Source organism: Gymnodraco acuticeps, unplaced genomic scaffold (assembly GCF_902827175.1).
Source record: "Gymnodraco acuticeps unplaced genomic scaffold, fGymAcu1.1, whole genome shotgun sequence".
Classification (NCBI taxonomy): domain Eukaryota; kingdom Metazoa; phylum Chordata; class Actinopteri; order Perciformes; family Bathydraconidae; genus Gymnodraco; species Gymnodraco acuticeps.
Window position 1 is genome coordinate 1 of NW_022992206.1, and position 16,746 is coordinate 16,746.

The 16,746-nt window shown below is 42.3% G+C and overlaps 1 protein-coding gene across 2 annotated transcripts in view; it reads right to left on the minus strand.

The window, feature by feature from the left end:
• Positions 1-163: 163 nt before the first annotated feature.
• The window catches only part of LOC117539535 (membrane-associated guanylate kinase, WW and PDZ domain-containing protein 3-like), a 162,908-nt gene continuing 146,325 nt past the window's right edge, over positions 164-16,746 (minus strand). Inside the window, exons 8-19 of one of the 2 annotated variants that reach the window (XM_034205738.1) lie at positions 16,395-16,501; positions 10,100-10,291; positions 8,764-9,402; positions 8,562-8,603; positions 6,760-6,791; positions 5,922-6,087; positions 5,749-5,843; positions 4,604-4,811; positions 3,910-4,092; positions 2,746-2,931; positions 2,200-2,296; positions 164-1,240 (exon numbers count right to left, since the gene is read on the minus strand). In XM_034205738.1, the coding sequence (XP_034061629.1) occupies positions 1,075-1,240; positions 2,200-2,296; positions 2,746-2,931; positions 3,910-4,092; positions 4,604-4,811; positions 5,749-5,843; positions 5,922-6,087; positions 6,760-6,791; positions 8,562-8,603; positions 8,764-9,402; positions 10,100-10,291; positions 16,395-16,501 (2,113 nt within the window). In that variant the 3' untranslated portion in view covers positions 164-1,074. The remainder of the gene's footprint in view (positions 1,241-2,199; positions 2,297-2,745; positions 2,932-3,909; positions 4,093-4,603; positions 4,812-5,748; positions 5,844-5,921; positions 6,088-6,759; positions 6,792-8,561; positions 8,604-8,763; positions 9,403-10,099; positions 10,292-16,394; positions 16,502-16,746) is intronic. The other variant, XM_034205739.1, reaches the window with a different exon arrangement.

Sequence of the window (16,746 nt, forward strand, 5' to 3'; positions counted from 1 at the left end):
GAGAGAGAGATCTATCTCTCTCTCTCTCTCTATCTCTCTCTCTCTCTATTCTCTCTCTCTCTGTTCCTCTCTCTCTCTCTCTCTCTACAACAGGCGTTTATGTTTACGCGAGTCAATAGCGCGAAAATTACTTGCATTTTCTATAAGGTAAATATTACCGGCTGGCGCTGATGGGTATAAATGGCAATATTTTTGCCAATTTTTTCACTCTGACTTCATATTGACAATTTTTGACTTGAATATTTTGTTGACATTCAATCAAGAAACAGCTGCGGGTAAAATGTACCCATTGGCGGTTTTAGTGTTAATGTATGAAATATGTGGCATATTGTGAGCTTTCTGAGGTTACGTAAGTGTGAATAAGTACTATGTGTCTGCTGTTGCATCCACTGTTTGAGTCCTAGGTCGAGCAGTAATTTAATCAAAACTATGTAAAGCATAACTTTCCGATGACTGCTTTGTGCTCAAAAATCCATTTTCTAATCAGCAAAAAATATTAGAAGAGAGAAAAGACTCCGCCAATAATGTGTAGACTTCTTGTCAGTGGTGCAACATTGTGAGATTGGGAGCATGTTGAATAACTGCTTCACTCCAGAAATCTCTAGCCTTAGTTTCCAAGAGAGTCAAAGTGCCAACTTCTGGGCAACCCTGACACTTCTTCTCGCTACATTGTGAGCATGGCCATACACTTTGGGAGCTAACATTATGTATCAAGAGTTACAATTCTTGGTATAAGACACAATTCAATATCATTTTTAGATAATATTCAACAGCAGCTCTCCACTTTAGCTGTGATGTCAGGCACTCTTTAATACAGAGACTATATGAAAGATGTACTGGCCTTGTAGCCTGAATGAATAAGGGTTACAAAAGATTGTGAGATTCATTGAATGGGAACACAGGAATAGAAAGTATGAAAGTTATAAATGATAAAAGCAAGAGAAATAGCTAGCATTCACACCTAATGAATGCAGAATCCATGAAGTCAATGTCACTCAATGTAATGTATCTGGGCAATGTGTCGAAACAAAAAGGAGGTCAGAGCTTTACAGTATGTGTTGGGAACATCATGCTTTATTGTAAGAAAAATATAAAGTTTAAACATATAGTAGAAGAAATAGGAGACACTCTTACCTGATTGGGTCCCGTCACACACATCGTTCCCTGCTCACTCAGTGGAAGAGTTTTGTGGTCAGACCAATTGACAGCCTCCCTTTTCTCTTCCAGGTCCAGGTTATAACTAAAACATAACAACAGATATTTCCTCAGTAACACATGCTGTACAAATCTTGCTAAAGGCCACAAACACAAAAAGCCATTATGCAAATCTAAAATGCTGGATTTTTAAGAGGCACTATTATGCGGATTTTCAGGTTCACATTGTATTTTGTGTACTGTGACATGTTTACTTGCTTTAATGCTCAAAAAGCTCTTTATATTTCTCATACTGCCTGTGTTGCAGCACCTCTTTTCACCCTCTGTCTGAAACCAGAGCCTTGTCACTATGTAATAAACAACCTACTGTATACAGTAGAACACACTACAGGCAAGGGAAAACCCCCAAAAGCATAATAGGGCCTCTTTATTGTATTCCACACGTTTGTGTTTATTCAGCTGCTTTTTTATAGAGGAATATTCGCTAGTTGTTTGCTCTGAGGGCACCCCTCCCTCTTCCACATATCATTTCATGTTGAGTGTAATTACAGAGGATGTTTTATGGTTTATAAGGGAAGCTAGCTATATCATTGTATTAATATTACCAAAACCATAACCATAAACATAAAGGGATTTACTTTTAATCTTATGGGGGGTTCTTGTTGTGTTTATTGTTGTGCTCTTTTGCATAACATCCTCAGGAGAAAAGTGGGGGTTAGAGCAGAAAGAGAGAGGAAAGAGGAGTTGGCCATTAAAATGTGGAGAGAAATACATGAATGTTTAGTGAAGGTGTCTTTTGTTGCTTGAGCACATTTTTAATTTTAAAGCAGAGATGGTGGGAGTAAAAAAAAACAGCTGACGAAAAACAAGACAAGCTTCATTCCTGGGAGAGCAATGCACAAGGGGGTTATTGTAGTTTGAGCGTCATTATTTAGGGTTGGGTTAAAAAAAGGGCTTTTGGTTTCAAAAGCCCTTTACTCCCGGGGACTGAAAGCTTTGTATTTCCCTTTTCTTGTATGCCTTTATTTTGAGTGAGATTGTTACCGTTCATCCTGTAGTGCTGACCTTTGACCCAGGGTTCTGTGCTGAAGAGCTGGACTCTGCTTAGCTGAACTCGCTCCAGATGGAGGGCCCTTGTATTCTAAAAAAAAAAAGTTCAAGTTAAAGAAATCAGTGTGAAAAAGAATATATAATACAAATGTCTATTACTTTTTTTATTGTAATTTTAAGATGAAGAAACAATACTTTCGAATATGGTCAACAAGAAGAAGATGCAGCATTCAAAAAAAGCATTATCATCAGACGTAGCTGTCTTACTCAATGTGTTAGTATTACATTAACATGTTTGATTGAATGACCAAGGTTTCTTTTTCATTAATCTAACATTTTCAGATGAATAGGGTTTTTTTAATCAATTTTTTAATACCTCCATTAGAACTAAATCTGACAGTAAACTATTAATATTCTCTAACTAGTTTGATAGCTTTGATTAAATGCCTTAAAAACTAATTTCCCTGTTGCCGACAATAAAGTAAAATCGATGACAATACCAACATAGTCCTGCAGACATGTGCACTCAGAGATACCCACCATCCTCAGGAACCACAGTGAGGGTGACCACGTTGCCGGCCTCCTTGATGAGCAGCACAATGTCGTTGTGAGAGAGCTCGATGATGGAGCGCCCGTTGACCGCTGAGATACGATCTCCGACGTGCAGCAGGCCGCAGCGATCCGTGGGACTGCCATCAATGATTCGCCCGATTTTGTGTGGAATGACTGAAATGGTAAATATGAAGAGAAATGACACATTACCACGTACATGTAGCAGATATTGTGAACAAAGAAAATATGTCTAGAAAACCAATAGAATGGGAGTTTTTATTGTCAAAGCAAAACTGCTTTGGTTTGTTTAAATCTGGTTGAGGTCTTGAATTGTTCAATGAGTGAGAGTGTTAGTTGTGGAAATGTTTTTATCAGACATGAATATATTTATTTTTTGTTCATTGTCACATATTTGGTATTTTCAAAGTCCTCAGAGTCCTTCACACTTGGCTTTTTGAGGAAGCTAAATATTCCTGACTCCAACCAAGAATGGACTCGCTTCTGGGCTAAGGGTAACACATAGAAAATTGTTTTTCCTACCGCAGATATATGTGGTTATATGATTCTGTATGATGTGGGATACACTCTATACACTGAATAACTGGTTACTTTATGTAATATGGCATAGCAATGTCTATGTGAGCTAGAACAAGATCTAATCTGAATTATATAATAAAGCAAAGACAATCAAGATAATTTAGTTTGTTCTATTATTCATTTAAGTCCCAATTGACTTGGTGTACACGTTTTTTACATCAGTATGTATCACCTATGGAAGATGAGCGAATCATGGTTTGTTCTATGCGTTAGGCACTACCATTAAATATACAGCAGCTTATATACATCCTAGAGATCCTCCTTCTCTGCTACAAATGAAAATACAATATATTTTGCAATAACATCAGAAAACCAGACATCAATATGTTTTTCTCCTATTGTCTTTGCTACCACTGGACTATATAAGGATTATATCATGATACAAATACTGTGGGATCATCCATTTTGCAGTAGTAGCAATTTCCAGAGGGATAAAAAACCTTTGAACTGCTTTTTTTTTTTTTTTACATCTAGACATATACATTTCCACCAACTATAAGCCTAAAACGTATATTGTAAATGATTGGTGCAGGATTTGAGAATCTAAACACTCACCTCCATGGGGCGGTTTGCTCTTGGAGGTGAGGATGACGAAGCCAAAGCCCTCAGATTCTTTGCGGTGGAGTGTGATGTCAAAAGACTCGTGGTCCAGATCGCAGGGCATTGGCAGGTGAGGTAGTTTCGGAGAACCGTTCACCAGCACTGGAGCCATTTCCAGAGCCTCTTCATCGTTCACATCTGAAATAAAAGGATACAGATGTTATTTGTGTTTTGTGCAACTTTGTATTTGCCTGCATTCCTGAGGGTAGAACCGACTGGAGTTTATTGTGTGCTCATGTACAATAAATATGCAGATAAAAGTGGTGTCTTGAAAGTGCGGCGGTGTAATTTACAGAGTGTGGATGTTGAAGCTGGTTGCCAATAACTACCAAAGACAATATTGAATCTAAAATTAAAGCTGTGATATTACTTTAGATAAAACAGCATGACCAGTGCTCAAACAGCTTCATCTTGGACCAGCTATACCCATTTATTGCTAAAGACAACTTCTGAATAATTATCTTTTTTTAGAACATACATCTTTATTTTAACCACTAAGCAATGTTGTCACTGTCAAAATATAAAGTGAGCCAGAGGATTTTTTCCCCGGATGTCCAGCGTGGTGTTAAGAGCAACACATTTATCATGATCTAAATATAACAGTGTCAGGTTTTTAAGTGTGTCAGGTTTTGTTCTACTTGTTACCCACCTCTGTATATGACCTTCCTGCGGATAGTCAACATAACTTGACCGTTGCGGGCAGCGTTGGTCATCAGATCCAGCACCTGCTTGTGCGAACGACCTTTCACCATCACACCATCGATGCCAATGAGCTCGTCTCCCGCTCTCAGGCGGCCATCCTTCTCTGCTGCTCCGTTGGGCACAATGGCCCCGATGTACACCTGGGGAAACACATTCTGATGGAGGGTTAGCATGAGGAAGAACTGGCCTTTGAGGAAAAATATGATTTATTAATCATTAAGGTGTAGAAGTTGTGAAAAAGTAGAAACAAGTGCAATCTTTGACTACACAACGTGTTATTTACACATCTAAAACCGCCACAAGAAAAATAGTTACTCTCAGTATTCTATGTTTCCATAGTACCACACTGACACTGTCAACTGTTACTGTGTGTGTTAGTGTGAAAGTATTACATCACAGAAAAGACACATAAGTTGATTTCAAGGGTTTACCAAAGCCAATGGTGAACTATGTCATTATAGTCTAATACTAATGTTCCTGCTGCTATTTTGTTTCCTGTTTTTTAAAAATATATGTTTGACTTTTGTCTTGTTTTAGTTCCTGTCTCTGTGTTTTCCCGCCTGTTGGATTGTCAATTTATTTTCACATGCAACCTCTTGAGTTTACCATGCCTTCCCCAGCTGTGTTGTGTATTTGTGCTTCGTGCTGTGTGGATATGCCCATCTTCCCTAGTATCTTCATTGTCAGTTGGTCATCTATTTTTCCCTGGTGTTGCTCGGTCAGTCGCACTTGGTTTTCTGTCTCCATATTATTCTGGATTTCCTCGTCTGTCCTAGTGTTCTCATAGTCTTCCCAGTTTGTTCCTTATTTTTTGTGTCAGCTTTCATTTAAGAAAGCTTGCTTTTTGTGTGACCTAAGATTTTCAACGACATAATTACTCTGTAGCTATGTTAGTTTGACAATAAACCTTAAACCTTTTTGTTTTATACTTTTATACCTTCTTCCTCTCTTTCATACTGCCTTTGGGTCCTGATGTTCTACCCCCATGACAAAAGGCACTTCAAATCAAATACATTGGGATGTCCCTTTCCTTATAAAGTAATCTTTCCATAATAGAAATCAAAATAGTATGTATTTGTCATATATACTTACTGGCTGTTGTGGACCTTCTCCTCCCAGAACACGGAAGCCAAAGCCGGTTTCAATGTCTCTCTTGAGAAAAACGTCTATGTCTTTGGTGTAAGGCTCTGTGGACAGAGGTATCACAGTTTCAGGTTCAAAAACTACTTCTGAGAACAATTCAAGCTGTGTTTGTCTTCACTTACGTCTGCTCTCCAGCAGGGCTTTGGACTTCAGGTACATCTCCGTGGCCTCTCGTTTGGGGGAGTCGATGGAGCGCAGGGTGCTCGTGTTGGAGTGGTAAGGCAGTGCCTGGGGGGCTGAGTCTGTGAGGCAGTCCAGAGTCTCAGTACTGGCCGTCATTTCCGGCCTCTGAAAAGACACACCATCAATACTACATGTTGCTTTCAGCATTGTTATTTTTGGACACATTCATTTTAGAAGTTTATTAGATCACACACCCTTTGTATCCACCAATAAAGGACATCACACTTTTTATTGATAGTCTCAACAGCTCATTATCCCAGACAAGGGGCTGAGCATCTGATACTGATAGATTACCAAGAGAAATAAAGGTCACTTGACTTCCACTTGTTTTTCCTTTCACTTTGTATTCCTACAATTGTGATGACGGCTTAGCAATGAGATTTTAATGCAATTAAAAATCCATGGGAAAACTAAAGATTTTCCTTGTGGACCCCATTCAGGCCGAAAGGGCAATTTCTTTATCTGAAACTGTTGTAATAATACCGCCATATCTAAAGAGGCTCATCCATGCTTCATTACCATTGCAATCCCCTGACAATAGCCCTAAGAATACGAATACTGAAAGGAAGTAATTAAGAGCGTTTTTCAGAGCAAACAAAAGGAGTCGCCCAGAAACATAATCAATATTCAAATGTATTACTATCATTTAATTTGATGCAACAGAGGCTTACTGGTTAAGCTGAAGGACAAAACGCTTTGAAATTAAATTGGGGGGTGATAAGTCCCCAAGGGGGGAAACAATAGTGAGGAAATAGGAAAAGATATGCTTTTACTCACAGGCTTGAGACTCTTCACAGGGGATGTCTGACCTATGAAGAGACACAGATAGGAATATGGTCAGGAATACAGATATGATTTGGAAAAAACAACAATCACTGAACCACCAGATGGCACTGCCTCTTTGGCTGAGAAACCAGCAATGAGCATACAAATAAACCAGTACAAAACTCAAGAGGTGTACTGACTTAAGAATGCTCCATTAAGGAATATGCATCCATGTGCGATTAAACATACATAGGGAATATAAATGTGCTGGAGTGCAGACTTCATAGTGGAAGCCCACTGCAGGGCTGAGAAAGCGGGTGAGCGCATTAGAAATTCATGCATATAATTCAATGACCGATAATTCTCTCCTCTCTGTTCGCTGTACAGTACACCCACACACTCCATCTCCAGCGCTCAGATTCTTCCCTACAGATCATCTCGTACAGCCCCCCTCCCATCGACTCCCCGCATTAACTGGATTAACAAACACTCCTCTGGAGCCCACAGCCCTGTGGGGCCGGACCAACACTTGGCTTGATGAGGGGTTAATGGAGCCTGATGTAAAAGGGGGGAGACGCAGCAGCATTTTTCTGTTCCAATGCGAAATTCCCAATCCAGCATCAGATCCATTGAAGGCACATAAAGGACGATATGGCTATGCACACACCTGAAACACACTTTTTTCCTTCCATCCTTCCTATAAGCTTGGACTTTTCTGTGTGTATTGATGCCCGCCCACCCCACACACACACACACACACACACACACACACACACACACACACACACACACACACACACACACACACACACACACACACACACACACACACACACACACACACACACACACACACACAACACACACACACACCACACACACACACACACACACACACACACACACACACACACACACACACACACACACACACACACACACACACACACACACACACACACACACACACACACACACACACACACACACACACACACACACACACACACACACACACACACACACACACACACACACACACACACACACACACACACACACACACACAGATCCTTTACCAAGCCAAATGCCATTGTCTAATGAGGGTTAAAGCCAGCATTAGCTCTGCAATTGGGCAAGCTGAAAACATCTGTGCCCTGTTTGCTTTGACTGTGGGATCATGCAGTGCATTAGGGGAGTAGGCCATGGTGATGATGGCACAGCAGTGAGGTTGAGAAGTGGGAGAGGAGAGACGAGAGTTGGGGCGTGGCTGCAGGGAGTAGGCCCCTGTCTCTATAGACATTTAGCCATGGCTCTTTAAGGGGCCATGGATGTAGAGGCATCCAAAAGTCCCCTACGCCCCGCTGATGATCAAACCCAATCCAGGGTTCATCGATTTAAGCAGTGATTCCCCGGGGCGGCTGAAGATGATGGAGACATCTGAAGGGTGCCTTTACTCCTCCCTCTCTGCTTTAGATTCAGGCACAACCCCACGCTTATGTAATTCCTGCTCTCAGACTTGTAACAGACTGCAGTACGCCTGGATGGGTGTCGTCATAAACAGAGCAGAGTTGCGTGGAGACACACAGGAGGAGTGCTCAAGATTTTCCCCAGATGTACACGTACAGTTTGCAAATGCGAAGAGGCTGCATGTGACGGCGATAAATGGGGCTCAGTCAGTCAGATCGAGTCGGATCAAGTCTACTCTATTGTGGTGACCTTCTACAGGTTGCAGACACAGTGGCATCACACAGGTTTCTACAAAGCAGTGTGTTCAGTCAATGCCCCCCCGACCAGCCACTACAACACCTCACCTCCTGTCAGTATCAGCACTCTGAGCTCACCCCCCATGGGCCCTGTTGAATTGACAGCAGTGGTATTGACAAGTATTTAACTACGATTAGGAAAATGTAATTAAAGTATTAGGAGTAAAAGTAAATATTGCAGAAAAAACTGGATAGAATGAAAGGACTGAGATTAACAGCCAGACAAATAATTTTTCTTCCAGTGTCTCACCTCCTCGCAGCACTAGCACATTGACCTCGCTGCCCACCGGTAAGTCTTTGAGGATGTCCACCACTTGGGCGTGGCTCAGCGTTTGGACGTTTTGCCTGTTGATCTCCTTAATCACGTCTCCTTTCTGCAGGCCGCGACACCACTGGGCGTCCAGGATCATCTTCACCTTCTGGCCCAGCGGGCAATCGGCGATGGCAAACCCAAACCCCCCGGGCCCCTTGATCAGCGGCACGCTCACCAGCTCTGGCTGCAGCAGCCCTGCCACCACCTCCCCGTGCCTCCCGTTGGGCAAGGCTGCCACCACGGGCCGGCCGCTAGCATCCGTGGTGACGTAGTGGAGCTCCTGAGAGGAGCCGTGGAGGACGTCGCCCTTCACGAGCAGCGGCTGCCCGTTGATCAGGGGCACGGCCGTCACCACCTCCCCGCCATGCAGGGCCTGCTGAGGCTGGGTTGCCGGTGGGAGAGGGGGAGGTGGAAGAGGGTCGTCGCTGCTTAGATCCACATCTGGAGGAAGCGGGTAGCCACGGCAAAGAACCATGTCTACATACTGGTTGATGGGAATGGATTGGAACATCTGCACAACCTCTGGATGGGTTTTTCCAAGCACTGACATCCCGTTAATCTCAACAATCACATCACCTAAAAGAGGGGGAGAACAAGTGATTCACTTTTGGTATTTAATCCAGACATCACGTCTCTACATTTTTATTGGAAAGCACTTATTCTTTCCTTTGTCAGTTGGACTTTTCTTCTAAAATGTCCCTTTCCTCTTCACTGCTATCTCAGATATTTCATTTTGACATCTCCCTTTCCTTTTATCTTCAGTCTACCATTCAGTGCTTCTTTATTCCTGTCCCTCCTTCATACACTCTATTGTTGAGCAGACCAGAACAGCACTCTCTGCCACAACTGCGCGGAAGGGAGACGGGTGTAGATTTTCGTCACATCGCACCATTGTATCCATCACACACACACACAGAGCTGACAGCTGTTGGTTTATGTAGACAGTCGCAAGGCAATGGCAAGATCAGTAACTAAACAACAAAGGCGGCACATGGCTTCCCTCCCACCCACCATAATCAGACTGTCTGCTATAAACCTAAACCCTTGACAGAGCTAGAGTTGCTGTTATTGCTTCTTTGTTGAACACATGGGACAGTGTTAGGTTAAGTGAACACTGCAGAGGTAACACCCCCAGGTGCATCGTGGTAGCAGTTGGCTGTAAAATCCATTTTTTTCTAATATCACAGAAACTACAGTAGAAGCTTTAAACTCATCCATCTTCCGGCCAGCTAAATTAGATTTAAGTCTTTAGGTGTACATCTGCTTTGCTCACCAGAGGCCATCTTGTTGTCGTGGGCAGCAGGGCCGTCGCTAAGCACGTTTTTCACCTGCAGAAACTCATCAGTGCGGTCTCCTCCGATGATGGTGAATCCAAACCCTTGGGGGCTCTTCTTCAGTGCTGTGTGGTACATCTCCCCCTTTAGTTCGCTGGGGTCTGAAGTGAAGCTGAACCCACCTCCCTTACCTGCAAACAAAGAGCACATGTGTGTGTGTAAAATGGCTGTTTGTAAAGAGCGTATGGAGAGGGAGGTGTGAGAAGTGAAACGAAAAGCTATATGAAACTATTTAAATCTCCAAACAGCGTTGACATAAAAATGGAGCAACACAAGACAGCACAATTCTTCCACGTCTGCATTGAATGACAACGATGACACACATTATGTGCTGAGGAACAACATAGTAATTAGTCACTTCTAATTAACAGGCATGATGTACATGTCTAAACTAGATAAACCCATCAACAGGGACCTTGTTGTGTATCCCTTGATATGAGCACAGACACACAGATAAAATCATATAAATGTTAGCTTAAGATACTAATTCACTTGCTACCGGTTTTGTGCTTCCACTTTTTACAGAACCATGGAGCAGAACAGTAATTGAATACCTCTGACAGTGTCCTCTCTTATCCTACTGCAGTCAATGATGCAGAAAAATGAGGTTTGTCATTGTAGACTTTTTATAACTGGAGTAAGGAACAACTTAAGGTCAGTAGCAACATCAATACGGACCAGCAGCTCGGCTGTGGCATACGCTATACTCTAGATAACCAACTGTCAGGGTCACACTGAATTAAACGGAGCAGCTTCCCTATCTGGCATTACTGCGGTATCAGCACTTTAGATCATGGACACTCCATTTTTCCCTTGCTGCTTGATGGACTCTGGCCTTTACTGCGTTATAGCTTTGAATCAAACACACTAAAACTGAAGCCAGAGGGTGATATATGATGCACATTCTAGCAACCTTGCGTTATTTGAGAGCATTGGATGTTAGATGTGGCAATTGAATGCAAGAAATATCATTAAGGTTTTAGAAATGGTGCATAACTTTTTAAAGACGCTACCAGTTTATTTATGTACAACATTGTTCGATTGCAGTAAAACAACCTCAAAGCTCACAGGACAAAATACCATTACTAGTAATACAATAGTTACAGAAAAGCTGGCATTATACTTTAAATTCCTTATTGGCAACAAATCCCATCAAAAGACCAAAACCAATAATGTTTGTATCTGTATACGCACGCCCATATACTGCTATAGAAGCAGAAGATTGTCATCGTTTTTTATATTAAAAGAGAAATAAAAAATATATCTTTAAACAGCCTGGAAATGCACATATTCAACAGGTCCCTGCTGTAGTCTGTAGTTCCCACATGTTTGAAACACTCCACCATCGTTCCTGTCCCCAAAAAGACAAAAATCACCAGCCTCAACGAGTAGCACTCACTTCATAATGAAGTGCTTTGAGCGGTTAGTCAAATCATTCATCACCTCCTCCCCCCTGCAGTTTGCCTGCAGAGCAAACAGGTCCACAGACGACACCATTGCCCTCACCATCCACACTGCCCTCTCACACCTGGACCAGAGGAACACGTGAGAATGCTGTTCATTGATTACAGTTCAGCCTTCAATACCATTGTGCCCTCCAAGCTGGTCATCAAGCTCAGAGACCTCGGGCTCAACAGCGCCCTCTGTGACTGGATCCTGAACTTCCTGACGGGCAGACCCCAGGCAGTGCGGGTGGGAAACATCACATCCTCCACCCTGATCCTCAACACCGGAGCCCCTCAAGGCTGCATGCTCAGCCCTCTCCTCTACTCCCTGTTCACTCACGACTGCGTGGCCAGCTCCAACACCATCGTGAAGTTTGCCGACAACACGACCGTCATCGGCCAGATCACAGACGGCGGCGAGACAGCGTACAGAGAGGAGGTGGAAAACTTGACATCTTGGTGCCCGGATAACAACCTCCATCTCAACGTCAGCAAAACAAAGGAGCTAATTGTGCATTACAGGAAGCAGCAGAGATAGGGACACACCACCATCGCCATCAATGGGACTACGGTGGAGAGAGTCAGCAGCTTCAGGTTCCTCGGTGTTCACATCACTGAGGACCTGACATGGACTCTTCACACCATCACCAAAAAAACTCGACAGCGGCTCTTCTTCCTCCGCAGGCTGAGGAGGTTCAACATGGACTCCAGGATACTCTGCAACTTCTACAGGTGCAGAGAGTATCCTCGGCCTGGTACGGCAGCTGCACCGCCCTCAATCGTAAGGCTTTACAGAGGGTGGTGAAAACTGCACAGAACATCACCAGGACGGAGCTGCCATCCATGGAGGACCTTTACTCCCAGCGGCTCAGGAAGAAAGCCCTCCGGATTATAAAAGACCCCCATCACCCCAGCCACAAACTGCTGCTGCCGTGTGGCAGGCGGTACCGCAGCATCCAGACTAAAACCACCAGATTCAGAGACACATCCCACAGGCAATAAGACTGTTAAACACCTGAACTGCTGAAACAACATCCATAACATTCATCTGCTACTTAGTAATTATTTATCTATTTATCTAATATATCATTCCAATAACTTGCATATAGACTCTTATTTCACTATTTAACTTTTTTAAACAATTTCTCTTTTTGTATTTACTATTTACTGTTTTGCACTATATTTTTCTGTTTATCTGTGTTATTGTGTTGCACTGTTGGAGAAGCCGGGGACACAAGATTTTCATCGGCATAACTACACTGTAGCTATGTTCGTATGACAAAATAAAGAACCTTGAACCTTGAATTCATTGTTGTTGTTTGTAATACAATAAAGTTTGTTGACAATAAGAAAATGATGGAATATGACCAGTGGTTCTGGTTATGAATCATGCTTGAAAAGGAACCTAATCAGATGGTCTGTGGTTCGATTCCAACTCCCCACATTGTTGTATTCTTGTGCAAGATACTTTCCCAAAGTAGCTCCCGACTGCATGTCCAAAAGTGTGTGAGTGTGTAGCAGCCTCTGCCTCTGTATAATTGTGTGAATGGGTAAATAATGACTTGTGTTGTAAAAGCGCTTGGAGGGGTCGTAAAGACTGGAAAAGCACTCTATAAACGCAGTACATTTTCCTTTGGCTAAATGTATATGTGCCAATTGTATGTCTTTTGAGATCTGCAGCTAAAATTGGATCTGAGAAAACTGCATCACTGCATATGTACGGCTCACCTGAGAATAACTGCCCTGTGTCTGTGAATTTAAAGCTGCATATCTTCTTCCAATTCCACCTTTTTATCTCTCTCTGTTGCACATGGTGATTGGACAGTGCCACATTTTTGCTTCAGCTTTTTTCTATTTCCCCTCTCATTTCGTTCAGTTTTTAAAAACCCTATAACTTTCAGAGGCGTGTGTGAGGAATTTAAACGCAGGCACTCTCATACTATCAAATGGTTCAGCAGTCATAAACATCCAGCGCAGACATGAATGGCTCTGAGTGAGTGTAACTTATCACAGTCGTGTGCACTCCAGATGTCCACACTGTAGCATGGATCAAACACAGCTCATTTGCATAATCACATTCAGATTGCTAGAAAAAACACTAAAAATGGTTTGTTGTTTCTTCTTGCCGCCAGTGAGTGCTAAAATAACCATTCTACTGCGCGTTTGTGTGTGAATAAAGAGACAGAGGTAATGGAGGGCGAATGAACTGCGGGAGGAAGTGAGTGTGGCATGTGTGAGTCTGTACTTGTGTGGGAGAGTCCAAGGAAGGTCTCTGTGCCAATGTTTGTGGGCAGACTTTGAAAGCCAGAGGCAGATAAAAACCATCAGATCCACCGCATCAAACAGCTCTTTGATTAGTGTGACTCAATTGCGTTGTAAATCTCAAGCGACATTATTCAGCATAATTGGGAAGACATCTCTCTTTCTACATCAATGGAGCAATAGCTTCAGCTGTATCCAAAAAATGCACCTTGAACATCGGAATTTGAAAACAACTGTCAATGCAAGGCCATCTAACAGGGAAATATCCTGTAAGCAAGCTATCAGAACAAAGCAACATGTGGGCACAAAGCTTGGTATGCTATCGAGCTAAAACATCACATTGTTGCCATCTTTCAGGCTAGCTTCAGCAACACTTCAAATGATGTAGACCAGAACATTGCTCATTTTCAATGACTAAATAATACTAGTGATAAAAGTGGGAAACACGGCTTTTTGTTACATGTACAACTAACCCTGCTGAGAGGAGCACGAAAGCACAGATACAATGAAAAACATTTTAACTTAAAGGTCCCCTATTATACTGTTTTTCATCAATATATTATAGGTCTCAGATATAGACAAACATGTCTCTGAAGTGTTTGGCTCGAAACACCAAACAGATCATTGTAGCATCCCATAAACCCCTCTGTTTCAGCCCTGTTTCAAAAGTGCTGATTTTCTGTCTGTTACTTTAGATGAAAATAAGGAGCCCCTCCCCACGCCCCTCTGAGAGATATTTGGTTACACAGAACACAATGGTGCTCTAGGAGGAGATTCAGGTGATAAGGTGGGGGGGGGGGGGTTACCTTGGTTGGTGATTGGCTAATGGTTACACAACCCAAAAAAACATTATGATATCATAAAGTGGCCACAATCTGATCTGCTCTTGTTCAGACAGGTTTTTATATAAATGGATCAGGACAAAAAGTGAGCAAATATTTTTTCCTGAAACTTTCAGAGTCTCTTTACACAGAGGGGACACATGTTGATGTAGAAAAGACATGAACAAGTGGATTTTGTATAATAGGTGACCTTTAAGATGCTAGTTCACTTGCTAATGTTTTTGTGGAGCATAAACACAGATACAAGTACATTAGCATTTAAAGCTAACATCTAACAAGCAATCTTTAGATGCTCATTCACTTGTTAATGTTTCGTGCTTCCACCTTTTCCAAAACTATGGAGCTGAACAGTCTTAAAATTCCTCTATAATCATACTATAATGTCATGTCAAGCTGGTGAAAATAAGGAGTGAATTATTTCGCAACATTTACTGTATATGTGTTTCACTCCTTGGGAACCTATCTTGGAGAACTGTACAAATCTTTATTCTGGCCCGAGGTGTAACCGTCGCCTCATGCCTTGGTTTCATAATGGCAGCCCACTGACAGCTCACTAGGTTGCGTAATCGGTAATCAGGGGCGAGATGGCGGTTTCCTGAGTCCCTACACACCTGAGCAGAGAGATGTCTGATTACGCTTGGCCTCTCTGACGTGCTGTTCCACCAGCTGTTGCCACATGCACCGCTAAAAGCCGGCCTCCTCCCCTGAATTCCCTCTCGCACTCCCTGGAACCCTTCCAGCGCTACACGCCTGTCTGTCTCCACTGCTGCAGCACACTAATCTATTATACATCCATAGTAATGAAAACATACTTAATTCATAATGTTTATTGCAGCAGAAAAATGGCTTGTCAACGTAAAGAACAAACCATTATTGTAGCACTGAGGGAAAAACACGAGCGAACCAGAGTAGAACATGTTCATTTTGATAATCTATTACTGTTTGAGGCTACTGGAAGGTTGACACGTCCAGCTGACCTTGCATGAAATAAGGACATTCCGACTGCTTTCTATTCCCGGTAAACAAAGCGACTGAGGTGAAATGTTAGACTCGGTGCAGAGCAAACTCGAAAATAATTATAGTAGAACTTAATTTGAGATAATTGCCTTATGCTTATGTCCAGAGTGATTAAAAATGAGTATGGAAATAAAATAAAAAAGTTACACAGCTGCAATGAAGCCAAACATACAGCTGTTGTTCTAGAACATCACAGATACTAGTGAAGTGAAAACAAGGTTTAAAAATATTAACACAAAAAGGTAAGATGTTTTACATATGCACAGGAACAGAGCGATTTGTCATTTTCATTTGAGATGACTTAAGCTTTACTGGAATTTCCTGCTGCGTTGTTTCTACCCAGAAAGACAATGACAAGTGTGAAAGTCGGAAAGCTGGTGGATTAATTATAGTTATTATACATGTGCATGCATGTCTGATAAACCTGAGGGAGGTGTCCAAACCAACGACGCAGGGTACAAGATATCTCCTGATGTTTTTTTAAAAGTCTCTGTTCCATTTATTGGAGCAGATATGTCGCAATTGCAGCAGTTGCAGTTTTTGTATGTGTGTACAATCAAATTCTGTGTGTCCTTACCTAAACTCCTCTGCAGTAATACAAGTCTTTCTATCTTTACACTCCAAAGGGAGAGCAAAGGAGAGGGGGACAGCTTTTGTAGAGTTGTTACCTTGGGTAGGTGTTGCTGCGGCTTGTTGGATCGCAGCCGTCTCCTGGCTCAGCTTCTTTTTTGCCTCCAGGACCGGGTTCTCAAACTGGGTTTTCTGGTTGATGTGGCTGCAACAAAAACAGGCTCACATTTAAGACACCTGCAAACACACACACTAAATATCTACACACACACCTCTGACCTTTTGAGGTTAGTACGCCACTTTTTCACAATTAATTATGCATGCACCTTCCATATAAAGGAATCATGATTTTTCAACACATGGATGCTAATGTTGCACCATTATAAATACATTCATAGACACAGCACACGTAAAATAAAGGCTTGCTTGCCTCCCCTTTATGTGGGGAAG